The 26238-nt window shown below is 47.4% G+C and overlaps 2 protein-coding genes across 3 annotated transcripts in view; one reads left to right on the forward strand and one right to left on the reverse strand.

Annotated features, from left to right (window-relative positions):
* Positions 1–7159: 7159 nt before the first annotated feature.
* On the forward strand, positions 7160–17473 carry eci1 (enoyl-CoA delta isomerase 1). 2 transcript variants are annotated; one of them, XM_042317200.1, is made up of 7 exons: positions 7160–7290; positions 8359–8484; positions 14543–14670; positions 15272–15418; positions 15879–16000; positions 16388–16566; positions 17139–17473. In XM_042317200.1, exons 1-7 carry the CDS (start codon positions 7248–7250, stop codon positions 17303–17305), a joined length of 912 nt encoding a protein of 303 aa, XP_042173134.1. In that variant the 5' UTR covers positions 7160–7247; the 3' UTR covers positions 17306–17473. The 2 variants fall into 2 exon arrangements, with proteins under 2 accessions (XP_042173134.1, XP_042173135.1); XM_042317201.1 differs by lacking the exon at positions 17139–17473 and adding an exon at positions 16751–16837.
* A 1501-nt stretch (positions 17474–18974) lies between these two features.
* Positions 18975–26238, reverse strand: part of dnase1 (deoxyribonuclease I) — a 24986-nt gene continuing 17722 nt past the window's right edge. Inside the window, 1 exon segment of the mRNA XM_042317203.1 lies at positions 18975–19191. Within this exon segment, the coding sequence (XP_042173137.1) occupies positions 19126–19191 (66 nt within the window). The 3' untranslated portion in view covers positions 18975–19125.

Raw genomic sequence — 26238 nt, forward strand, 5'->3', positions numbered from 1 at the left:
GAAATAGGGATGCTGTTTGCTCCACGAACCCCAGTGTTCAGGTTCGTGTACCTCTGCTGCAGTTGGTTCATTTACACACCGCCTGGCTTCTTCTGTTGAGGTGTATATTTCAAAGTTCAGGAATGATCCATGTTACTTAATGCTGGGATGATATCTGACCTGTCGCCAGACTAACCCTCCGGTCAGATGATGTCGTGTAGGAAACCGATAGGAAGGTAAACTATGATCGCCGTTCACAGTGAGTAAATGTGCTCCCTAAACTTTCAATACAGTTTTTATTTTATTATTTTTAATGTAAAAGATGGGACGGATAAACGTTCCCGCAAAATAACCTGTGTTTCTACTCCACTACACACCTCTGTCCCCTTCTGAGTATGTTGATGTTTTCGGAGTATTCTGTTCAGTGTGGTTGTGTGTGTTCACCATATTACCTGAGTTGGAATAATGATTTTTTTTTTTTTGCACTTAAGCCTCTTTCACATCTAAACATGTTGATCTTCCCACCGGAACCAACCAGGCTGTCCAACCTCCACCTACAGGTCTTCAATCAGACACTACCACCTTCACCTCCCTCTGGAACTGGGGGGTTCACCTGCCACCAAACGGAAACAAACTGAAATGTTTTGCTACTCTGTGCCGTAATGAACATGCCCCAAAACCAGAAGAGAAAGACTGAAATGTTTTTGCTACGTTGTGCTGTAATGAACATGCCCCAAACCAGAAGAGAAAGTCCTGTTTTTTTTTCGTTGCAAATTGTTTTGCTATGCTGTGCCATACTGAACACCACCCAGAGTAAGAGATGTGGGAGGAGCTAAAGTGGAGGCCCCAGAAACAAACTGACAGAATTGTTCTTTACGTGAGCGAGGGGGGTCTAACATCCCAATGTCCACACTACTGTTTAGTATGCCGTATGAATGGCCGATCCAGTGCATCGCTCCATACTAAGTGATATTGTGACGTAGTCTGTCTTCTAATGGGTGTTCATTATTGACTTGTGTTGATGTGAAAAGATGCAGTTGCCTGACTATTAAAGCTGAAAGGGATAGTTTACCTGAATTATTAGAAAATGACGTTGGTTTTCTTACCCTGTATAGACGAGGAATACAGCAAGCCATTGCTTGGATTATTGTTTACATGTGCTGCGTTTAAAAAAAAAAACGTAATTGGTGCTGTACTCGTTTCCAGTTGATAAACAGGGAGGGTTTGGGTTGTGGGGGGGTAAGTAAACAGGGAGGGTTTGGGTTGTGGGGGGTAAGTAAACAGGGAGGGTTTGGGTTGTGGGAGGGGGGGTAAGTAAACAGGGAGGGTTTGGGTTGTGGGGGGGGGTAAACAGGGAGGGTTTGGGTTGTGGGGGGGTAAACAGGGAGGGTTTGGGTTGTGGGGGGTAGGTAAACAGGGAGGGTTTGGGTTTGGGGGTAGGTAAACAGGGGGTTTGGTAAACAGGGGGTAGGTAAACAGGGAGGGTTTGGGTTGTGGGGGGTAAGTAAACAGGGAGGGTTTGGGTTGGGGGGGTAAGTAAACAGGGAGGGTTTGGGTTGTGGGGGGGGTAAGTAAACAGGGAGGGTTTGGGTTGTGGGGGGTAAGTAAACAGGGAGGGTTTGGGTTGTGGGGGGTAAGTAAACAGGGGGTTTGGGTTGTGGGGGGTAAGTAAACAGGGAGGGTTTGGGTTGTGGGGGTAAGTAAACAGGGAGGGTTTGGGTTGTTTGGGTTTGGGTTGGGGGGTAAGTAAACAGGGAGGGTTTGGGTTGTGGGTTGTGGGGGGTAAGTAAACAGGGAGGGTTTGGGTTGTGGGGGGGGTAAGTAAACAGGGAGGGTTTGGGTTGTGGGGGTTAAACAGGGAGGGTTTGGGTGTGTGGGGGTAAGTAAACAGGGAGGGTTTGGGTTGTGGGGGTAAGTAAACAGGGAGGGTTTGGGATGTGGGGGTAAGTAAACAGGGAGGGTTTGGGTTGGGGGGTAAGTAAACAGGGAGGGTTTGGGTTTGGGGGGTAAGTAAACAGGGAGGGTTTGGGTTGTGGGGGGGTAAGTTTTAAATAGGTCACTCGTTGTTTCAAGCCACATCCCGGGACACCCGCCGAACGCAGTAAACATGTCTGTTAAAGAACGTTTTGGAAAAAAACCGTGTCGTACAGTTCAAACCGTTCCACAACTCGGAATACGTTGAAGCGAACTGAACACACCCCTGGCTGTGGTCTCCTAATGCTAACGGTGTAGCATTATTGTCCAAACCCAATGCAAACTAAGTCATCATCCCCTGATATCCCTCACATTTCATGTCAGACCGATTTGTGTGAACTATCCCTTATGTGATAGATTGAGGTTGTTCCTAAGCTCTGATCTAGGATCAACTAACATGAACCCGTTTTAACCCTGATACAGAGCTCTAACAGTGCCACCATTTTACCTAAACATTTTGCTGTGCCACCTAGACTGTTTATTTAGGAGCACCAGTGAGCCTAGACAAATGAAGGATTCTAGCTTCATTACCTACAATCATTTAGATTGGGCTCCTAGATTTCTTTGTGTTCGGCCTACATTTTTCAACTTGTAAATTTAAAAAAATGAAAGTTAGCATGGAGCCCTGGCTTAACCAATAGGAGGTCAGAAAGCAGGACCCGTATCCACAAAGCTGATCCCAGTAGGAGTGCTGACCTAGGATCAGTTTGACCTTTCAGCTCATAATGAGTACCATCCTATAGACAGACAGGGGGGAGGGGTCATACTCTGAGACACCTTGTGAATATGGGACCTGATCAGAGATCATTTCTTAGGGCCACTTCATCCTATTCTGGTTGCTTATTCAAACCAAGAGGGAGCACAGTTACCTGATCAGAGATCAGTTCTTAGGGCCACTTCATCCTATCCTGGTTGCTTATTCAAACCAAGAGGGAGCACAGTTACCTGATCAGAGAGCAGTTCTTAGGGCCACTTCATCCTATTCTGGTTGCTTATTCAAACCAAGAGGGAGCACAGTTACCTGATCAGAGAGCAGTTCTTAGGGCCACTTCATCCTATTCTGGTTGCTTATTCAAACCAAGAGGGAGCACAGTTACCTGATCAGAGATCAGTTCTTAGGGCCAAACGGGTAACCTATTCTCTACATGGTGCAGTATTTCTGACCAGGACACATGTGGAGGTAGATATGGTCTAGGATCAGTTTGACTTTCAGATCTGAGACACGTTGTGAATACTCTACATGGTGCAGTGTTTCTGACCAGGACACATGGGGAAGTAGATATGGTCTAGGATCAGTTTGACTTTCAGATCTGAGACACGTTGTGAATACTCTACATGGTGCAGTGTTTCTGACCAGGATGGCAGGGTAGCCTAGTGGACTACTAACCGGAAGGTTGCAAGTTCAAACCCCCGAGCTGACACGGTACAAAATCTGTTGTTCTGCCCCTGAACAGGCAGTTAACCTACTGTCCTGTAGGTTTTCAGTCCAACCCTATTTTGCATATCTGATTCAGCTAGATAAGGTCTTGTTGAGCAGCTAATTAGTAGAAGCAGGTGTGTTAAATTAGAGTTGGACTGAAATCCCACAGGACAGTAGATCTCCAGGAAGAAGGTTGGACTGAAAACCTACAGGACAGTAGATCTCCAGGAAGAAGGTTGGACTGAAAACCCACAGGACAGTAGATCTCCAGGAAGAGGGTTGGACTGAAAACCCACAGGACAGTAGATCTCCAGGAAGAGGGTTGGACTAAAAACCCACAGGACAGTAGATCTCCAGGAAGAGGGTTGGACTGAAAACCCACAGGACAGTAGATCTCCAGGAAGAGGGTTGGACTGAAAACCCACAGGACAGTAGATCTCCAGGAAGAGGGTTGGACTGAAAACCCACAGGACAGTAGATCTCCAGGAAGAGGGTTGGACTGAAAACCCACAGGAAATCTCCAGGAAGAGGGTTGGACTAAAAACCCACAGGACAGTAGATCTCCAGGAAGAGGGTTGGACTGAAATCCCACAAGACAGTAGATCTCCAGGAAGAAGGTTGGACTGAAAACCAACAGGACAGTAGATCTCCAGGAAGAAGGTTGGACTAAAAACCCACAGGACGGTAGATCTCCAGGAAGAAGGTTGGACTAAAAACCCACAGGACGGTAGATCTCCAGGAAGAAGGTTGGACTGAAAACCCACAGGACAGTAGATCTCCAGGAAGAAGGTTGGACTGAAAACCCACAGGACAGTAGATCTCCAGGAAGAGGGTTGGACTAAAAACCCACAGGACGGTAGATCTCCAGGAAGAGGGTTGGACTGTAAAAACCCACAGGACAGTAGATCTCCAGGAAGAGGGTTGGACTGTAAACCCACAGGACAGTAGATCTCCAGGAAGAGGGTTGGACTGTAAACCCACAGGATGGTAGATCTCCAGGAAGAGGGTTGGACTGAAAACCCACAGGACAGTAGATCTCCAGGAAGAGGGTTGGACTGAAAACCCACAGGACAGTAGATCTCCAGGAAGAGGGTTGGACTAAAAACCCACAGGACAGTAGATCTCCAGGAAGAGGGTTGGACTGAAAACCCACAGGACGGTAGATCTCCAGGAAGAAGGTTGGAGATCAGTAATGCCAGATATGTACATTTTATTAGCCATGCTGTTTAAGTGTGCCTTGAATTCTAAATAAATCACTGACAGTGTCAACAGCAAAGCACCATCACACCTCCTCCTCCATGCTTCACGGTGGGAACCACACATGCGGAGATCATCCGTTCACCTATTCTGCATCTCACAAAGACACAGCGGTTGGAACCAAAAATCTCAAACTTGGACTCATCAGACCAAAGGACAGATTTCCACTGGTCTAATGTCCATTGCTTGTGTTTCTTTGCCCAAGCAAGTCTCTTCTTCTTATTGGTGTCCTTTAGTAGTGGTTTCTTTGCAGCAATTTGACCATGAGGGCCTGATTCACCCAGTCCCCTCTGAACAGTTGATTTTGAGATTCGTCTGTTACTTGAACTCTGTGAAGCATTTATTTGGGCTGCAATCTGAGGCTGGTAACTCTAATGAACTTATCCTCTGCAGCAGAAGTAACTCTCGGTCTTTTCCTGTGGCAGTCCTCATGAGAGCCAGTTTCATCATAGCGCTTGATGGTTTTCACGACTTCACTTGAGTGTGCAAAGCTGTCTTCAAGGCAAATACCTCCCTAATGAATTCCCTACCTAGTGTCCTAGTTCCAACCCTAATGAAGTCCCTACCTAGTGCCCTAGTTATAACCCTAATGAATTCCCTACCTAGTGCCCTAGTTCCAACCCTAATGAATTCCCTACATAGTGCCCTAGTTCCAACCCTAATGAATTCCCTACCTAGTGCCCTAGTTCCAACCCAAATACCACCCTAATGAATTCCCTACCTAGTGCCCTAGTTCCAACCCTAATGAATTCCCTACATAGTGCCCTAGTTCCAACCCAAATACCACCCTAATGAATTCCCTACATAGTGCCCTAGTTCCAACCCAAATATCACCCGAATGAATTCCCTACCTAGTGCCCTAGTTCCAACCCGAATGAATTCCCTACATAGTGCCCTAGTTCCAACCCTAATGAATTCCTACCTAGTGCCCTAGTTCCAACCCTAATGAATTCCATACCTAGTGCCCTAGTTCCAACCCTAATGAATTCCATACCTAGTGCCCTAGTTCGAACCCTAATGAATTCACTATGTAAATAGTGTCAGTTCGAACCTAATGAATTCCCAGTACCATTAGTACTCATCTTGTTCCAACACCAAATACGCCACCAGATGAATTCTCTGGACAGAGTGCTTTTACAGAGAACTTTGACCAGGGCATGATCCAGTTCCATTGATGTAAGTAGAAGAGGGTGTCAGGAACAAGGATAGAGTTCTGATCCAGTCTGCATTACTGTACTCATCTTGTTGCAACACCACTTCACGCCACCAGATGGCGTCAGAGCAGCAGCTCTGGACCGGGAAGACCTCTTTTACAGAGAAACATGGAGATAGAGGCACCTGATCCATTGGTTGATTGATTGATCGATCAGTAGACCGGGAGGGACCTCTGCTGCAGAGGAACAAGGAGACAGAGGTCACCTGATCCATTGGTTGATTGATCAATCAGTAGACTGGGAGGACCTCTTTTACAGAGAAACATGGAGATAGAGGCACCTGATCCATCGGTTGATTGATCAATCAGTAGACTGGGAGGGACCTCTTTTACAGAGAAACATGGAGACAGAGGCACCTGATCCATTGGTTGATTGATTGATCGATCAGTAGACTGGGAGGACCTCTGCTGCAGAGGAACAAGGATAGAGTCATCTGATCGATTGATTAGGTTTATGGTCCGTTAAGAGGAACACTCCCCCACTGCTCACCATAAGCTTTAGCCTTGATCCTAAACTTGGCGTAACAATTAAGGTGTTGGCTTGACAGTTGGTAAACCTGGGTTCTCGTCTTGGTTGGGGCTACCCACCGAATTCACTACAATATGGTTTCATTGTATCTCCCCTTTAAAGCTGGAATCTTCCGTGGTTGGTTTCATTGTATCTCCCCTTTAAAGCTTGAATCCTTAATTGAAACAACTAAGCGAGCACCCCACCTGTGTTTTGGTAAAAAAGCTGAGGGATGCGTCTGGAGAAATGTAACCACTCTTAATACATTCAAAGCAAGAGCTATGTATGCAAAGACTGACCATCCATGATATCAAAATTATAGTTTTAACTATTTTGATTTTTGGATATTTACAGTGTTTGTTTACATTTACTTTGTTTACAAACATTTGAGTTTAACAAGCTTATATTTGGGGTTCTGATGAGGTACGAGAGTTTAACCAATAGTAAAACATACATTAGTATCTAACTATGTACAACGACGGACTGACTATAAAACAAACTTCAAGTCTTCAGTCCTTGACCCTGGAAGTAGCCTGTAACCAATCCCTGTCAAGCAACCCCCACTTTGTCAGTGGGTGAGTTCATTTTGCATGGCCCGATACCCCGGGTTAGTTAAAGATTTTTAAAGAACAATGGAATCGTTTAAAAAAGGGAAACTCCTCACCCGGAGCACCGGGCCTTGTTAAACGAATTAGCCCAGTGTGGTTGATAGTCCGGCAATCTGATAGGGTGAATCACGTTTTCAACACCCACAAAACACCTACAGTCACGCCGTTCAGGTCCAATCAGATGCCAATACTGATATATTGGCCCCGCCTCCTCTGTAGGTTCCTCCTCCAGGGCAGAGCAGCGCAGCCGCAGTGTGTGTCCTGTTTCTGTCAACTTGACGAGTCGAGATGGCAAATGTGTTGAGAAATTCCGCCAAATTCGGGTTTTCAGGTATGTGAAACTTACCTGACATTGAGTAAGTACAGCAGGAAGAGTTTAATAGCTATTTCTCCGGAGTTTTGATGTCCCCATTTCGAGAACAAACAAGAATATCAGTGGTTAGATTGCATGGCTAAGTAGTTAGCTATCTAGCCTCCCCTTTCCTTGGTCTTTCAGAAACTAGAGCAAAGTTCACACAAAGCTTGTGTCTGTCCTTATGTCGCGTAATGTCACATTGTCAGTTTGCGTGGGCTATCTGGGATCTATCAAGTTGCTACCTATATCAACTAGCTAATATATCGTAGCTGTTATTGTAATTGTGAAAACATGTCTTGGGGGTGTGCCTGTAACTCTCTCACTCATCATTTATTCACGATTCATTCATTATCCATAACCATGGTAGCATCCACATTTTAATGTAGAAGTGTTCAGAAACAATCTATTCTTATTTACAATAAAAGTGACTCCAAAATGACACAATAACATTATTTACCCTTCATTTCTATTGGGCACCAAATGACACAACCAAAACAAACAGCAAATGCATCCAACAAGTTTGTAGAGTCACAAGCTTGATGTAGTCATTGCCTGTGAATATGGGACCAAATACTTTGTACTTCTTTAATTGACATAAGTGAATTTGTCCCAATACTTCTGGTCCCCTAAAATGTGAGGACTATGTACAAGAAGTGCTGTGGTATCTAAACGGGTCACCTGATATGGATGAAAATACCCTCAAATTAAAGCCGACAGTCAGCACTTTAACCTCATAGTCATTGTACCATTTCAAATCTAAAGTGCTGGAGTACAGAGCCACAACAACATGACACTGACCCAATGCTTGTGGAACTCACTGTATATAGTGAATAGGGCTCCAACAACATGACACTGACCCAATGCTTGTGGATCTCACTGTATATAGTGAATAGGTCATCGTCTGATAATACAAGGTCACATGGTTTCAGTGACGATGTCAACTATCATTATTCCACCCCTCATTGTTATATTATTTTATTGTTTTATTATATTGTTATATTATGTTATTTTATATTGTTTTATTATATTGTTGTTCTTTGGCAGGTGTGTTGTCCCAGTTGTCCATCCACAGTAGACATGGGAGAGAGTGTGTGTCGCCGTGCTTCTCTCTGCAGCAGAGAAACAACTCTACCTCACCTAAGATCAAGGTGGACCTGGACAACAGTACAGGTAAACCCCTGCACAGCTTCTTTACCTGTCCCCAATGGCACCCTGTCCCCTACATCAGGGTACAGAGCCCTGGTCCTGGAGACAACAGGTACTGTTTACATCAGGGTAGACAGTCCTGGTCCTGGAGGTCTCAGGTACTGTTACATCAGGGTAGGCAGCCCTGGTCCTGGAGACAACAGGTACTGTTTACATCAGGGTAGGCAGCCCTATTTCCTGGATTTCCCATCAGGTCCCTTATTACAAGTGGTAGACAGCTCTGGTCCTGGAGACCAGACGTAGCCGTTTTCAGGGTAGGCAGCCCTGGTCCTGGAGGTCAGGCTGCCAGTCTGGTCCTGGAGATCAGGTACTGTTTACATCAGGGTAGGCAGCCCTGGTCCTGGAGGTATCAGGTACTGTTTACATCAGGGTAGGCAGTCCTGGTCCTGGAGGTCTCAGGTACTGTTTACATCAGGGTAGACAGTCCTGGTCCTGGAGGTCTCAGGTACTGTTTACAACCAGGGTAGACAGTCCTGGTCCTGGAGGTCTCAGGTACTGTTTACATCAGGGTAAACAGTCCTGGAGGTCTCAGGTACTGTTTCAGGGTAGACAGTCCTGGAGGTCTCAGGTACTGTTTACATCAGGGTAGACAGTCCTGGAGGTCTCAGGTACTGTTTACATCAGGGTAGACAGTCCTGGAGGTCTCAGGTACTGTTTACATCAGGGAGAGAGTCCTGGTGGTCTCAGGTACTGTTTACATCAGGGTCCAGAAGTCATCCTAGTCCTGGAGGTCTCAGGTACTGTTTATTTTCAGGACAGACAGTCCTGGAGGTCTCAGGTACTGTTTACATCAGGGTTGAGACAGTCCTGGAGGTCTCAGGTACTGTTTACATCAGGTAGACAGCCCTGGTCCTGGAGGTACTGTTTACATCAGGGTAGACAGTCCTGGAGGTCTCAGGTACTGTTTACATCAGGGTAGAGAGTCCTGGTCCTGGAGGTCTCAGGTACTGTTTACATCAGGGTAGACAGTCCTGGAGGTCTCAGGTACTGTTTACATCAGGGTAGACAGTCCTGGAGGTCTCAGGTACTGTTTACATCAGGGTAGACAGCCCTGGTCCTGGAGGTACTGTTTACATCAGGGTAGACAGTCCTGGAGGTCTCAGGTACTGTTTACATCAGGGTAGACAGCCCTGGTCCTGGACGGTATCAGGTACTGTTTACATCAGGGTAGACAGTCCTGGTCCTGGAGGTACTGTTTACATCAGGGTAGACAGTCCTGGAGGTCTCAGGTACTGTTTACATCAGGGTAGAGAGTCCTGGTCCTGGAGGTCTCAGGTACTGTTTACATCAGGGTAGACAATCCTGGAGGTCTCAGGTACTGTTTACATCAGGGTAGACAGCCCTGGTCCTGGAGGTCTCAGGTACTGTTTACATCAGGGTAGGCAGCCCTGGTCCTGGAGGTATCAGGTACTGTTTACATCAGGGTAGACAGTCCTGGTCCTGGAGGTCTCAGGTACTGTTTACATCAGGGTAGACAGTCCTGGAGGTCTCAGGTACTGTTTACATCAGGGTAGACAGTCCTGGAGGTCTCAGGTACTGTTTACATCAGGGTAGACAGTCCTGGAGGTCTCAGGTACTGTTTACATCAGGGTAGAGAGTCCTAGTCCTGGAGGTCTCAGGTACTGTTTACATCAGGGTAGAGAGTCCTGGTCCTGGAGGTCTCAGGTACTGTTTACATCAGGGTAGACAGTCCTGGAGGTCTCAGGTACTGTTTACATCAGGGTAGACAGTCCTGGAGGTCTCAGGTACTGTTTACATCAGGGTAGACAGCCCTGGTCCTGGAGGTACTGTTTACATCAGGGTAGACAGTCCTGGAGGTCTCAGGTACTGTTTACATCAGGGTAGACAGCCCTGGTCCTGGACGGTATCATGGACTGTTTACATCAGGGTAGACAGTCCTGGTCCTGAGGTACTGTTTACATCAGGGTAGACAGTCCTGGAGGTCTCAGGTACTGTTTACATCAGGGTAGAGAGTCCTGGTCCTGGAGGTCTCAGGTACTGTTTACATCAGGGTAGACAATCCTGGAGGTCTCAGGTACTGTACATCAGGGTAGACAGCCCTGGTCCTGGAGGTCTCAGGTACTGTTTACATCAGGGTAGGCAGCCCTGGTCCTGGAGGTATCAGGTACTGTTTACATCAGGGTAGACAGTCCTGGTCCTGGAGGTCTCAGGTACTGTTTATACCAGGGTAGACAGTCCTGGTCCTGGAGGTCTCAGGTACTGTTTACATCAGGTTAAACAGTCCTGGAGGTCTCAGGTACTGTTTACATCAGGGTAGACAGTCCTGGAGGTCTCAGGTACTGTTTACATCAGGGACAGACAGTCCTGGAGGTCTCAGGTACTGTTTACATCTAGAGAGTCCTGGTGGTCTCAGGTACTGTTTACATCAGGGTAGAGAGTCCTAGTCCTGGAGGTCTCAGGTACTGTTTACATCAGGGTAGAGAGTCCTGGTCCTGGAGGTCTCAGGTACTGTTTACATCAGGGTAGACAGTCCTGGAGGTCTCAGGTACTGTTTACATCAGGGTAGACAGTCTGGTCCTGGAGGTCTCAGGTACTGTTTACATCAGGGTAGACAGCCTTGGTCCTGGTATCAGGTACTGTTTACATCAGGGTAGACAGTCCTGGAGGTCTCAGGTACTGTTTACATCAGGGTAGGCAGTCCTGGTCCTGGAGGTCTCAGGTACTGTTTACATCAGGGTAGACAGTCCTGGAGGTCTCAGGTACTGTTTACATCAGGGTAGACAGCCCTGGTCCTGGAGGTCTCAGGTACTGTTTACATCAGGGTAGACAGCCCTGGTCCTGGAGGTACTGTTTACATCAGGGTAGGCAGCCCTGGTCCTGGAGGTCTCAGGTACTGTTTACATCAGGGTAGACAGCCCTGGTCCTGGATGGTATCAGGTACTGTTTACATCAGGGTAGACAGTCCTGGTCCTGGAGGTACTGTTTACATCAGGGTAGACAGTCCTGGAGGTCTCAGGTACTGTTTACATCAGGGTAGAGAGTCCTGGTCCTGGAGGTCTCAGGTACTGTTTACATCAGGGTAGACAGTCCTGGAGGTCTCAGGTACTGTTTACATCAGGGTAGACAGTCCTGGAGGTCTCAGGTACTGTTTACATCAGGGTAGACAGCCCTGGTCCTGGAGGTACTGTTTACATCAGGGTAGACAGTCCTGGAGGTCTCAGGTACTGTTTACATCAGGGTAGAGAGTCCTGGTCCTGGAGGTCTCAGGTACTGTTTACATCAGGGTAGACAGTCCTGGAGGTCTCAGGTACTGTTTACATCAGGGTAGACAGTCCTGGAGGTCTCAGGTACTGTTTACATCAGGGTAGACAGCCCTGGTCCTGGAGGTACTGTTTACATCAGGGTAGACAGTCCTGGAGGTCTCAGGTACTGTTTACATCAGGGTAGAGAGTCCTGGTCCTGGACGGTATCATGGACTGTTTACATCAGGGTAGACAGTCCTGGTCCTGGAGGTACTGTTTACATCAGGGTAGACAGTCCTGGAGGTCTCAGGTACTGTTTACATCAGGGTAGAGAGTCCTGGTCCTGGAGGTCTCAGGTACTGTTTACATCAGGGTAGACAGCTCTGGTCCTGGAGACCACAGGTACTGTTTACATCAGGGTAGACAGCCCTGGTCCTGGAGGTCTCAGGTACTGTTTACATCAGGGTAGGCAGCCCTGGTCCTGGAGGTATCAGGTACTGTTTACATCAGGGTAGACAGTCCTGGTCCTGGAGGTCTCAGGTACTGTTTACATCAGGGTAGACAGTCCTGGTCCTGGAGGTCTCAGGTACTGTTTACATCAGGGTAGACAGTCCTGGTCCTGGAGGTCTCAGGTACTGTTTACAACCAGGGTAGACAGTCCTGGTCCTGGAGGTCTCAGGTACTGTTTACATCAGGTTAAACAGTCCTGGAGGTCTCAGGTACTGTTTACATCAGGGTAGACAGTCCTGGAGGTCTCAGGTACTGTTTACATCAGGGTAGACAGTCCTGGAGGTCTCAGGTACTGTTTACATCAGGGTAGAGAGTCCTGGTGGTCTCAGGTACTGTTTACATCAGGGTAGAGAGTCCTAGTCCTGGAGGTCTCAGGTACTGTTTACATCAGGGTAGAGAGTCCTGGTCCTGGAGGTCTCAGGTACTGTTTACATCAGGGTAGACAGTCCTGGAGGTCTCAGGTACTGTTTACATCAGGGTAGACAGTCCTGGAGGTCTCAGGTACTGTTTACATCAGGGTAGACAGCCTTGGTCCTGGAGGTACTGTTTACATCAGGGTAGACAGTCCTGGAGGTCTCAGGTACTGTTTACATCAGGGTAGAGAGTCCTGGTCCTGGAGGTCTCAGGTACTGTTTACATCAGGGTAGACAGTCCTGGAGGTCTCAGGTACTGTTTACATCAGGGTAGACAGTCCTGGAGGTCTCAGGTACTGTTTACATCAGGGTAGACAGCCCTGGTCCTGGAGGTACTGTTTACATCAGGGTAGACAGCCCTGGTCCTGGATGGTATCAGGTACTGTTTACATCAGGGTAGACAGTCCTGGTCCTGGAGGTACTGTTTACATCAGGGTAGACAGTCCTGGAGGTCTCAGGTACTGTTTACATCAGGGTAGAGAGTCCTGGTCCTGGAGGTCTCAGGTACTGTTTACATCAGGGTAGACAATCCTGGAGGTCTCAGGTACTGTTTACATCAGGGTAGAGAGTCCTGGTCCTGGAGGTCTCAGGTACTGTTTACATCAGGGTAGACAATCCTGGAGGTCTCAGGTACTGTTTACATCAGGATAGGCAGTCCTGGTCCTGGAGATCTCAGGTACTTCATGGTTTTGATTTAACCGACCTGGAAGACCAGGGGTGTGGAATTTAGGACATCACTGAACTGATATATTGTTATATTGTTGTAACTACACCCCAAAAAATCTAAATGTCTCAGATTTTCCCCAGACCTCATAAATGGTCTCCTGATGTGGTTTCAGCGTTGGTGTGGACTTCCAATTGTGTTGTTTTTTGTGTGAAAACCTGAAAAAAACAGAAACCTGGGCAACAATTGTAATCGTTTTTCATTATTTTTTATAGGGCCCTCTTGCCCTATATAGTGTACTATTTTAACCACAGCCCTATATATTTATTTGTTATAGGGCCCTCTTGCCCTATATAGTGTACTATTTTAACCACAGCCCTATATATTTATTTGTTATAGGGCCCTCTTCCCTACATAGTGTACTATTTTAACCACAGCCCTATATATTTATTTTATTCTACCTTTATTTAACTAGCTAAGTCAGTTTTAAGAACAAATTCTTATTTGGGCCAGATCTAGACGACGGGTTACGGTTTTCACCACAGGGATTAGGCTGCCATTGCTTGTCTCCCCCTCCTCTCATCCCTCTCCCCCTCCCCCTCCACCTCTTCCTCCCTCTCCTCTCATCCCTCTCCTCCCTTTCCCCCTCCTCCTCCCTCTCCTCCTCCTCCTCCCTCTCCCCCCTCCTCCCTCCTCCCCCTCTCATCCTCCTCCCCCTCCTCCTCCCTCTCCCCCTCTCCCTCTCCCCCCCTCCCTCTCCCCCCTCTTCCTTCTCCCCCTCTCCCCCTCCTCCCTCTCCCCCACCTCCCTCTCCCCCTCCTCCCTCTCCCCCTCCCTCCCTCTTCCTTCTCCCCCTCCTCCCTCTCCTTCCCCCTCCTCCCTCCCCCTCCTCCCTCTTCCTTCTCCCCCTCCCCCTCCCCCCTCCCTCTCCCCCCCCCTCCCTCCCTCTTCCCCTCCTCCCCTCTCCCCCTCCTCCCCTCCCCTCCCCCTCCCTCCCTCTCCCCCTCCTCCCTCTTCCTTCTCCCCCTCCTCCCTCTTCCTTCTCCCCCTCCCTCTCCCCTCCTCCCCCTCCCCTCCCCCTCCTCCCTCTTCCCCTCCTCCTACCTCTGGACTCCCCTCCTCTGTATCCCCCTCCCTAGAGATCCCTCCTCCCTCTCATCCCCTCCTCCTCCCTCTCCCCCTCTCATCCCTCTCCTCCTCTCATCCCTCTCCCCCTCCTCCTCCCTCTCTAGGTGTAGCTGTGTTGAGGATGCAGAGCCCCCCTGTCAACAGTCTGAGTCTGGACTTCCTCACTGAGTTCTGTATCAATCTGGAGAAACTAGAGATGGATAAGAGTTGTAGAGGTCTGATCATCACCTCGGTCAGTACACACACACACACACACACACACGTCCTGTCACAAAACCATGATACACACTATAGCTCCCCCCCCGTGTGTGTGTGTGTGTGTGTGTGTGTGGTGTCCCAGACCCTCTCCAAGGTGTTCTCTGCAGGGCTAGACATCATAACTCTCCCTGTGTGTGTGTGTGTGGTCCCAGACCCTCTCCAAGGTGTTCTCTGTAGGGCTAGACATCATAACTCTCCCTGTGTGTGTGTGTGGTGTCCCAGACCCTCTCCAAGGTGTTCTCTGTAGGGATAGACATCATAACTCTCCCTGTGTGTGGTCCCAGACCCTCTCCAAGGTGTTCTCTGTGGGGCTAGACATCATAACTCTCCCTGTGTGTGTGTGTGTGTGGTGTCCCAGACCCTCTCCAAGGTGTTCTCTGCAGGGGCTAGACATCATAACTCTCCCTGTGTGTGTGTGTGTGTGGTGTCCCAGACCCTCTCCAAGGTGTTCTCTGCAGGGCTAGACATCATAACTCTCCCTGTGTGTGTGTGTGGTGTCCCAGACCCTCTCCAAGGTGTTCTCTGTAGGGCTAGACATCATAACTCTCCCTGTGTGTGTGTGTGTGGTGTCCCAGACCCTCTCCAAGGTGTTCTCTGCGGGGCTAGACATCATGGAGATGTATGGGAAAAGTCCAGAGCGCTGTGGAGAGTTCTGGAAGGCTGTTCAGGAGATGTGGCTCAAACTCTACGGATCCAACATGGCCACCATAGCTGCCATCAACGTGAGTCAGCACACCCAGCCCTGTCTCTGTCTGAGTCTCTGTCTGTTGGTCCCATGTGTTTATCTATATATAGGGCTCCTATCCAGCAGGTGGCTGTCTATTGGATGTGACTATAGGATCATGACTGATAATCACTTCTCTGTCTATAGGATGTGACTATAACCACCTCTGTCTGTCTATAGGATGTGACTATAGGATCATGACTGATAATCACTTCTCTGTCTATAGGATGTGACTATAACCACCTCTCTCTGTCTATAGGATAGTGACTATAACCACCTCTCTCTGTCTATAGGATCATGACTGATAATCACTTCTCTGTCTATAGGATGTGACTATAACCACCTCTCTCTGTCTATAGGATGTGACTATAACCACCTCTCTCTGTCTATAGGATGTGACTATAACCACCTCTCTCTGTCTATAGGATGTGACTATAACCACCTCTCTCTGTCTATAGGGATCTAGTCCAGCAGGTGGCTGTCTCATGTCTATTGGATGTGACTATAGGATCATGGCTGATAATCCTCGTTACAGCATCGGACTCAACGAGACTCAGCTCGGCATCGTAGCCCCCTTCTGGTGAGGCACACACACTAATACACACACACACACTATATATATATATATATTCATGAAACGACATGGGGTAATACACACACACACACTAATACACACTGAGTGTTGATGTGTTGAATCTGCTCAGGGTTGTGATGGTTCATGGTCACTGTAGTGTGTGTGTGAGGTGCTGAATGTGGTTGTGGGTGTTACACACACACACGTGTAATACACACTGTTGTGTCATGTTGTGGTTGTGTTGTGGTCAGTGTTGTGATGGTTATGTTGTCATGTTGTGGTGTGTTGTGGGTGTTGTGTTTATGTTGTGGTCGTGTTGTGGTCGTGTTGTGGTCATGTTGTGTTGTGGTCGTGTTGTGTTTATGTTGTGGTCATGTTGTGGTTGCGGTCCAGGTTTAAAGACACGCTGGTGAACACGGTTGGTAACCGGGCAGCAGAGCTGTCGTTGGAGCTGGGTCTGTTGTACAGTGCTCCTGATGCCCTGAAGATCGGCCTGGTGGACCAGTTAGTCCCTGAGGACCAGGTCCTCTCCACTGCACAGGACACCATGTCCAAGTGGCTGGCTGTACCAGGTCAGAATACTCTCTCTGTCTCTGTCTCTCTGTCTCTCTCTGTCTCTCGCTCGCTGGTGTCACTACTTCGTCAGAGTTTTTGATTCTTCAAAGTAGCCACTCTAGTAAAAATAAAGAGAATCCCTTGAATGAGTAGGTGTCCAAAATGTTGTCTGGTACTGTATATGAACACCTCTCCCTCTAGACCATGCCAGACAGATGGATCTATAATCTGTGTGTATATAAACCTCTCCTCTCCCTCCAGACCATGCCAGACAGATGGATCTATAATCTGTGTGTATATAAACCTCTCCTCTCCCTCCAGACCATGCCAGACAGATGGATCTATAATCTGTGTGTATATAAACACCTCTCCTCTCCCTCTAGACCATGCCAGACAGACAGACAGATCTGTGTGTATATATTATATAAACACCTCTCCTCTCCCTCTAGACCATGCCAGACAGACAGATAGATCAGTGTGTATATATTATATAAACTCCTCTCCTCTCCCTCCAGACCATGCCAGACAGATCACCAAGTCCATGATGAGGAAACAGACCATTGACAAGCTGCTGTCCAACTCCCTCCAGACCATGCCAGACAGATCACCAAGTCCATGATGAGGAAACAGACCATTGACAAGCTGCTGTCCAACAGGGAAGCTGACATCACCAACTTTGTGAGCTTCATCACTAAAGACTCCATCCAGAGGTCCCTGCGCATGTACCTGGAGATGCTCAAGAGTAGAAAGGCCTAGTCTGGGGCCCGACCGGCTCCCCCATTCCCTGTAAAGTGCCCTTACCCCTATAGGCCCTGGTCAAAAGTAGTGCCCTCAGTCCTATAGGCCCTGGTCAAAAGTAGTGCCCTCAGTCCTATAGGCCCTGGTCAAAAGTAGTGCCCTCAGTCCTATAGGCCCTGGTCTAAAGTAGTGCTCTTAGCCCTATAGACCCTGGTCTAAAGTAGTGCCCTCAGTCCTATAGGCCCTGGTCAAAAGTAGTGCACTATATAGGGAAAAGGGTGCCAGTTGACACACTACCCTGTCATATATATATATTTATATATATGTGTATGTATATATATATGTGTATATATGTGTGTGTATATATATATATGTATATGTATATGTGTATGTATATATATATGTGTATGTATATATATATATTAGGGTATTTTGTCAGCTGTCATTCTCTTTCTGTCTGCAACCTTCATGAAACGACATGGGGTGTGTTTATTAGTGCAGACCGTAGCGAAACGTAGTGCAACAGAAAACGAAAACAAGCGTTTTGTTATTGGACAAAATCAGGTAGTTCACGCCCCGTTCTGGCTCGTTTGGATCCTAATGAACACACCCCTGGCCTTATTTCCCCCTGCCACAATGTTTGACTGTTTGGACTGAAACAACGAACACTGTTACGATGTAGGTGATTGTACAGGAAGTCATCTGGCCTTTGTCTGTGAAAATAATGTTGTTTCTTCGTATGATATTTTCCTGTACTGTTGGTTTGCAAGTAAACATCTGTAAAATACCTTCTGTGGAATGTGTGTTGAGTTTCATGTTCCACGATGTCACGAGTTCAGGCCAGGGTTTACTAAATTCTGTCCTGCCCCAACGGGTGTGTGTGTGTGTTTATTTTTTACACTTCACAGCTAATTGAAATAACCAACTCCTCATCAAGCTTTGATGATTTGAATCTGCTGTGTAGTGTTAGGGCAACAACAGTCAATATGCACCCAGGTGGGGCCCCAGGACCGAGTTGGGGAGACCCTGGTTTAGAGGACACTGTATACTTAACGGTCCCTCCTTCCGGTTACTAGTCCAACGCTCTAACCACTAGGCTACCTGCTACCTACTAGTCCAACGCTCTAACCACTAGGCTACCTGCTGCCCCTCTAACCACTAGGCTACCTGCTGCCCCTCTAACCACTAGGCTACCTGCCGCCCCTCTAACCACTAGGCTACCTGCTGCCCCTCTAACCACTAGGCTACCTGCCGCCCCTCTAACCACTAGGCTACCTGCCGCCCCTCTAACCACCTGGCTACCTGCCACCCCCCTTCACAGCTGATTGATATGCACCCAGGTGGGGCCCCAGGACAGAGTTAAACCAGGAAACCAAGGCTGGCAGTGGTACATGTGGTCCAGTGGCAGAGGCCTGGACCTCTTCACCACCCCAAGCCACATGTTTAGATTGCTTCTCTACATATTTAGTCAGTCTCAATCTTATAACCTTCAAATGGTTGGGTTTAATTGATCAAACAGTAGCCATGGGTGTTTAATAGGTGTATCTGATTGGACGTCATTCCACTGGTGTCTGAGCTGTTACTGAGGGACTAACAGAACCAAACTCCTAAATGAATGTAGAATTCATACGTGCTCTTCCATCCCGTATAAAGCACTTGTTTCAGCTTGGATGTTGGACACAAACAATAACAGTTAGACTGAGTTTTATTGAAACGCGTCATGGCGATGACACTCAACTGGCACCCTATTCCCTATAGAAGGCTCTGGTCCAAAGTAGTGCACTACGCCGTGAATAGGGTGCCATTTGAGAGTGTCTGAACACTTCCTGGAGGCGGACTCATGCAGCAGGGGCGTGACCAATCAGCTTCACCTCAACGGGGTAGTGGTCGCTGACAGCCAATGCCTGAGAGGGGGAGAGAGAGTAGAGCTGTACCAGTAAGACACTGTTACTCTACCTAGCTCAACACCAACCATTTAAAATGGGCTACTAAAATCATCCTGATTAGAAGGTGAATACAAGTAGCTGTCTCCTATTGACTGAGGTGAATGTCTCCTATTGACTGAGGTGAATGTCTCCTATTGACTGAGGTGAATGTCTCCTATTGACTGAGGTGAATGTCTCCTATTGACTGAGGTGAATGTCTCCTATTGACTGAGGTGAATGTTCAGTCTGTTATTGACTGAGGTGAATGTCTCCTATTGACTGAGGTGAATGTCTCCTATTGACTGAGGTGAATGTCCAGTCTCCTATTGACTGAGGTGAATGTTCAGTCTCTTATTGACTGAGGTGAATGTTCAGTCTCTTATTGACTGAGGTGAATGTTCAGTCTCTTATTGACTGAGGTGATTGTTCAGTCTCTTATTGACTGAGGTGAATGTTCAGTCTCCTATTGACTGAGGTGAATAAGTGTCTTATTGACTGAGGTGAATAAGTGTCTTATTGACTGAGGTGAATAAGTGTCTTATTGACTGAGGTGAATAAGTGTCTTATTGACTGAGGTGAATAAGTGTCTTATTGACTGAGGTGAATGTTCAGTCTCTTATTGACTGAGGTGAATGTCCAGTCTCCTATTGACTGAGGTGAATGTTCAGTCTCTTATTGACTGAGGTGAATGTTCTGTCTCCTATTGACTGAGGTGAATGTCCAGTCTCTTATTGACTGAGGTGAATGTTCAGTCTCCTATTGACTGAGGTTCAGTCTCCTATTGACTGAGGTGAATAAGTCTCTTATTGACTGAGGTGAATGTCCAGTCTCTTATTGACTGAGGTGAATGTTCAGTCTCTTATTGACTGAGGTGAATGTTCAGTCTCTTATTGACTGAGGTGAATGTCTCTTATTGACTGAGGTGAATGTTCAGTCTCTTATTGACTGAGGTTCAGTCCCTTATTGACTGAGGTGAATGTTCAGTCTCTTATTGACTGAGGTGAATGTCTCTTATTGACTGAGGTGAATGTCCAGTCTCTTATTGACTGAGGTGAATGTCCAGTCTCCTATTGACTGAGGTGAATGTTCAGTCTCTTATTGACTGAGGTGAATGTTCAGTCTCTTATTGACTGAGGTGAATGTCCAGTCTCCTATTGACTGAGGTGAATGTCTCTTATTGACTGAGGTGAATGTTGAGCCTCTTATTGACTGAGGTGAATGTTGAGTCTCTTATTGACTGAGGTTCAGTCTCTTATTGACTGAGGTGATTGTTCAGTCTCCTATTGACTGAGGTGAATGTTCAGTCTCTTATTGACTGAGGTGAATGTTCAGTCTCCTATTGACTGAGGTGAATGTCTCCTATTGACTGAGGTGAATGTTCAGTCTCCTATTGACTGAGGTGAATGTCTCCTATTGACTGAGGTGAATGTCTCTTATTGACTGAGGTGAATGTTCAGTCTCCTATTGACTGAGGTGAATGTCTCTTATTGACTGAGGTGAATGTCCAGTCTCCTATTGACTGAGGTGAATGTTCAGTCTCTTATTGACTGAGGTGAATGTCCAGTCTCTTATTGACTGAGGTGAATGTTCAGTCTCCTATTGACTGAGGTGAATGTTCAGTCTCCTATTGACTGAGGTTCAGTCTCTTATTGACTGAGGTGAATAAGTCTCTTATTGACTGAGGTGAATGTCCAGTCTCCTATTGACTGAGGTGAATGTTCAGTCTCTTATTGACTGAGGTGAATGTCCAGTCTCCTATTGACTGAGGTGAATGTTCAGTCTCTTATTGACTGAGGTGAATGTCCAGTCTCCTATTGACTGAGGTGAATGTTCAGTCTCTATTGACTGAGGTGAATGTTCAGTCTCTTATTGACTGAGGTGAATGTTCAGTCTCCTATTGACTGAGGTGAATGTTCAGTCTCTTATTGACTGAGGTGAATGTTCAGTCTCTTATTGACTGAGGTGAATGTTCAGTCTCTTATTGACTGAGGTGAATGTTCAGTCTCTTATTGACTGAGGTGAATCAGTCTCTTATTGACTGAGGTGAATAAGTCTCTTATTGACTGAGGTGAATAAGTGTCTTATTGACTGAGGTGAATAAGTGTCTTATTGACTGAGGTGAATGTTCCAGTCTCTTATTGACTGAGGTGAATGTCCAGTCTCTTATTGACTGAGGTTCAGTCTCTTATTGACTGAGGTGAATGTTCAGTCTCTTATTGACTGAGGTGAATGTCTCTTATTGACTGAGGTTCAGTCTCCTATTGACTGAGGTTCAGTCTCTTATTGACTGAGGTGAATGTCCAGTCTCTTATTGACTGAGGTGAATGTTCAGTCTCTTATTGACTGAGGTGAATATTATGTCTCTTATTGACTGAGGTGAATGTTCAGTCTCTTATTGACTGAGGTTCAGTCTCTTATTGACTGAGGTGAATGTTCAGTCTCTTATTGACTGAGGTGAATGTCCAGTCTCTTATTGACTGAGGTGAATGTTCAGTCTCTTATTGACTGAGGTGAATGTTCAGTCTCTTATTGACTGAGGTGAATGTTCAGTCTCTTATTGACTGAGTCAATTTTGCTTGTTTTTGCGGAGAATTTTTATATTGTGTAGAAATGCACAGACTAGAGATAAGAGTTTATTTACTGTTGAGGGGAAGCCTGACTTGAGTTTAAGGTGAAATATGCAGAAATGGCTCCTCCATTTCCTGGTTGCTAAAATTCTAATAGTTCCGCTAATTTCATTATATGTGACAAAACTAGCAAGTGTAAAGAATCCTTGTACCATATGAACGGCTAAGAAATAAATCTTCAACAACCCAAAATATCCCACTTTAAGGTTAAAGGTAGACTCAGTGAGATGACGTTGCAATGAGCATCACCACATATTTTGAAATGAGCCCTTGCTGACACTTTGCTCTGACACAGTCCCAAAATGTACCTGCACATGTGCACAGGTGCGCTTCACGCTGCTACAACGTGGTAGCTACGGGACCTGAGCAGAGGAGAAGTTTAGGGCAGGTAGCCTATTGGTTAGAGCAGTGGTCACCAACCGGTCGATCGCCATCCACTGGTCGATCTTCAAGGCATTACCAGTCGATCACCAAACATTTCTGTAGGAAAGCCAATGTTAAAGGCTTGTTTGACTTTTTTTGTTGTATTTGTGTTGCCCTGTTGGTGGTAGGTGCACTTGATTCAGAAGCCCTGTTGGTGGTTGGTGCACTTGATTCAGAAGCCCTGTTGGTGGTTGGTGCACTTGATTCAGAAGCCCTGTTGGTGGTTGGTGCACTTGATTCAGAAGCCCTGTTGGTGGTTGGTGCATTTGATTCAGAAGCCCTGTTGGTGCACTTGATTCAGAAGCCCTGTTGGCGGTGGGTGCACTTGATTCAGAAGCCCTGTTGGTGGTAGGTGCACTTGATTCAGAAGCCCTGTTGGTGGTAGGTGCACTTGATTCAGAAGCCCTGTTGGTGGTAGGTGCACTTGATTCAGAAGCCCTGTTGGTGGTAGGTGCACTTGATTCAGAAGCCCTGTTGGTGGTAGGTGCACTTGATTCAGAAGCCCTGTTGGTGGTAGGTGCACTTGATTCAGAAGCCCTGTTGGTGGTAGGTGCACTTGATTCAGAAGCCCTGTTGGTGGTTGGTGCATTTGATTCAGAAGCCCTGTTGGTGGTAGGTGCACTTGATTCAGAAGCCCTGTTGGTGGTGGTGCACTTGATTCAGAAGCCCTGTTGGTGGTTGGTGCACTTGATTCAGAAGCCCTGTTGGTGGTTGGTGCACTTGATTCAGAAGCCCTGTTGGTGGTTGGTGCACTTGATTCAGAAGCCCTGTTGGTGGTTGGTGCACTTGATTCAGAAGCCCTGTTGGTGGTTAGGTGCACTTGATTCAGAAGCCCTGTTGGTGGTAGGTGCACTTGATTCAGAAGCCCTGTTGGTGGTTGGTGCACTTGATTCAGAAGCCCTGTTGGTGGTTGGTGCACTTGATTCAGAAGCCCTGTTGGTGCACTTGATTCAGAAGCCCTGTTGGTGGTAGGTGCACTTGATTTAGAATCCCTGTTGGCGGTAGGTGCACTTGATTCAGAAGCCCTGTTGGCGGTTGGTGCACTTGATTCAGAAGCCCTGTTGGTGGTAGGTGCACTTGATTCAGAAGCCCTGTTGGTGGTAGGTGCATTTGATTCAGAAGCCCTGTTGGTGGTTGGTGCATTTTTCAGAAGCCCTGTTGGTGGTAGGTGCACTTGATTCAGAAGCCCTGTTGGTGGTAGGTGCACTTGATTCAGAAGCCCTGTTGGTGGTAGGTGCACTTGATTCAGAAGCCCTGTTGGTGGTAGGTGCACTTGATTCAGAAGCCCTGTTGGTGGTAGGTGCACTTGATTCAGAAGCCCTGTTGGTGGTAGGTGCACTTGATTCAGAAGCCCTGTTGGTGGTTGGTGCATTTGATTCAGAAGCCCTGTTGGTGGTAGGTGCACTTGATTCAGAAGCCCTGTTGGTGGTGGTGCACTTGATTCAGAAGCCCTGTTGGTGGTTGGTGCACTTGATTCAGAAGCCCTGTTGGTGGTTGGTGCACTTGATTCAGAAGCCCTGTTGGTGGTGGTGCACTTGATTCAGAAGCCCTGTTGGTGGTTGGTGCACTTGATTCAGAAGCCCTGTTGGCGGTTGGTGCACTTGATTCAGAAGCCCTGTTGGTGGTAGGTGCACTTGATTCAGAAGCCCTGTTGGTGGTTGGTGCACTTGATTCAGAAGCCCTGTTGGTGGTTGGTGCACTTGATTCAGAAGCCCTGTTGGTGCACTTGATTCAGAAGCCCTGTTGGTGGTAGGTGCACTTGATTTAGAATCCCTGTTGGTGGTAGGTGCACTTGATTCAGAAGCCCTGTTGGCGGTTGGTGCACTTGATTCAGAAGCCCTGTTGGTGGTAGGTGCACTTGATTCAGAAGCCCTGTTGGTGGTAGGTGCACTTGATTCAGAAACCCTGTTGGTGGTAGGTGCACTTGATTCAGAAGCCCTGTTGGTAGGTGCACTTGATTCAGAAGCCCTGTTGGCAGTAGGTGCACTTGATTCAGAAGCCCTGTTGGCGGTTGGTGCACTTGATTCAGAAGCCCTGTTGGCGGTTGGTGCACTTGATTCAGAAGCCCTGTTGGTGGTAGGTGCACTTGATTCAGAAGCCCTGTTGGTGGTAGGTGCACTTGATTCAGAAGCCCTGTTGGCGGTGGGTGCACTTGATTCAGAAGCCCTGTTGGTGGTTGGTGCACTTGATTCAGAAGCCCTGTTGGTGGTAGGTGCACTTGATTCAGAAGCCCTGTTGGTGGTAGGTGCACTTGATTCAGATGCCCTGTTGGCGGTTGGTGCACTTGATTCAGAAGCCCTGTTGGCGGTGGGTGCACTTGATTCAGAAGCCCTGTTGGTGGTAGGTGCACTTGATTTAGAATCCCTGTTGGCGGTAGGTGCACTTGATTCAGAAGCCCTGTTGGCGGTTGGTGCACTTGATTCAGAAGCCCTGTTGGTGGTAGGTGCACTTGATTCAGAAGCCCTGTTGGTGGTAGGTGCACTTGATTCAGAAGCCCTGTTGGTGGTAGGTGCACTTGATTCAGAAGCCCTGTTGGTGGTAGGTGCACTTGATTCAGAAGCCCTGTTGGTGGTAGGTGCACTTGATTCAGAAACCCTGTTGGTGGTAGGTGCACTTGATTCAGAAGCCCTGTTGGCGGTAGGTGCACTTGATTCAGAAGCCCTGTTGGTGGTAGGTGCACTTGATTCAGAAGCCCTGTTGGTGGTAGGTGCACTTGATTCAGAAGCCCTGTTGGTGGTAGGTGCACTTGATTCAGAAGCCCTGTTGGTGGTAGGTGCACTTGATTCAGAAGCCCTGTTGGTGGTAGGTGCACTTGATTCAGAAACCCTGTTGGTGGTAGGTGCACTTGATTCAGAAGCCCTGTTGGCGGTAGGTGCACTTGATTCAGAAGCCCTGTTGGTGGTAGGTGCACTTGATTCAGAAGCCCCCTTGATTCAGATGCCCTGTTGGTTGGTGCACTTGATTCAGAAGCCCTGTTGGCGGTGGGTGCACTTGATTCAGAAGCCCTGTTGGTGGTAGGTGCACTTGATTCAGAAGCCCTGTTGGCGGTGGGTGCACTTGATTCAGAAGCCCTGTTGGCGGTTGGTGCACTTGATTCAGAAGCCCTGTTGGCGGTTGGTGCACTTGATTCAGAATCCCTGTTGGCGGTTGGTGCACTTGATTCAGAATCCCTGTTGGCGGTTGGTGCACTTGATTCCCATTTTGAACCAAATCATTTGTCTGAAAAGACAAACTCCGCCTACCCGGCAGACCGGGAGATCTGTGGCTTAATGGAGTTCTCATACTGCGCTGGTCAATCGGATGTCTCAAATCAACGTTCCTACAGCTTCATCGACCAGTAGTTGGTGACCACTGGGTTAGAGCGTTGGTCCAGTAACCCAAATGTTGCCGGTTCCAATACCAGAGCCGACAAGGTGAACAATCTGGCCATGTGGCCTCGAGCGAAGGCACTTAACCCTGATTCGCTCTATGACTGACCCTGTACAACAACACCTATCATACTACTATGACTGACCCTGTACAACAACACCTATCATACTACTATGACTGACCCTGTACAACAACACCTATCATACTACTACGACCCTGTACAACAACACCTATCATACTACTATGACTGACCCTGTAAAACAACACCTATCATACTACTATGACTGACCCTGTACAACAACACCTATCATACTACTATGACTGACCCTGTACAACAACACCTATCATACTACTATGACTGACCCTGTACAACAACACCTATCATACTACTATGACTGACCCTGTACAACAACACCTATCATACTACTATGACTGACCCTGTACAACAACACCTATCATACTACTATGACTGACCCTGTACAACAACACCTATCATACTACTATGACTGACCCTGTACAACAACACCTATCATACTACTATGACTGACCCTGTACAACAACACCTATCATACTACTATGACTGACCCTGTACAACAACACCTATCAT

This window comes from Oncorhynchus tshawytscha, unplaced genomic scaffold (genome assembly GCF_018296145.1).
Source record: "Oncorhynchus tshawytscha isolate Ot180627B unplaced genomic scaffold, Otsh_v2.0 Un_scaffold_2711_pilon_pilon, whole genome shotgun sequence".
NCBI classification, from domain to species: domain Eukaryota; kingdom Metazoa; phylum Chordata; class Actinopteri; order Salmoniformes; family Salmonidae; genus Oncorhynchus; species Oncorhynchus tshawytscha.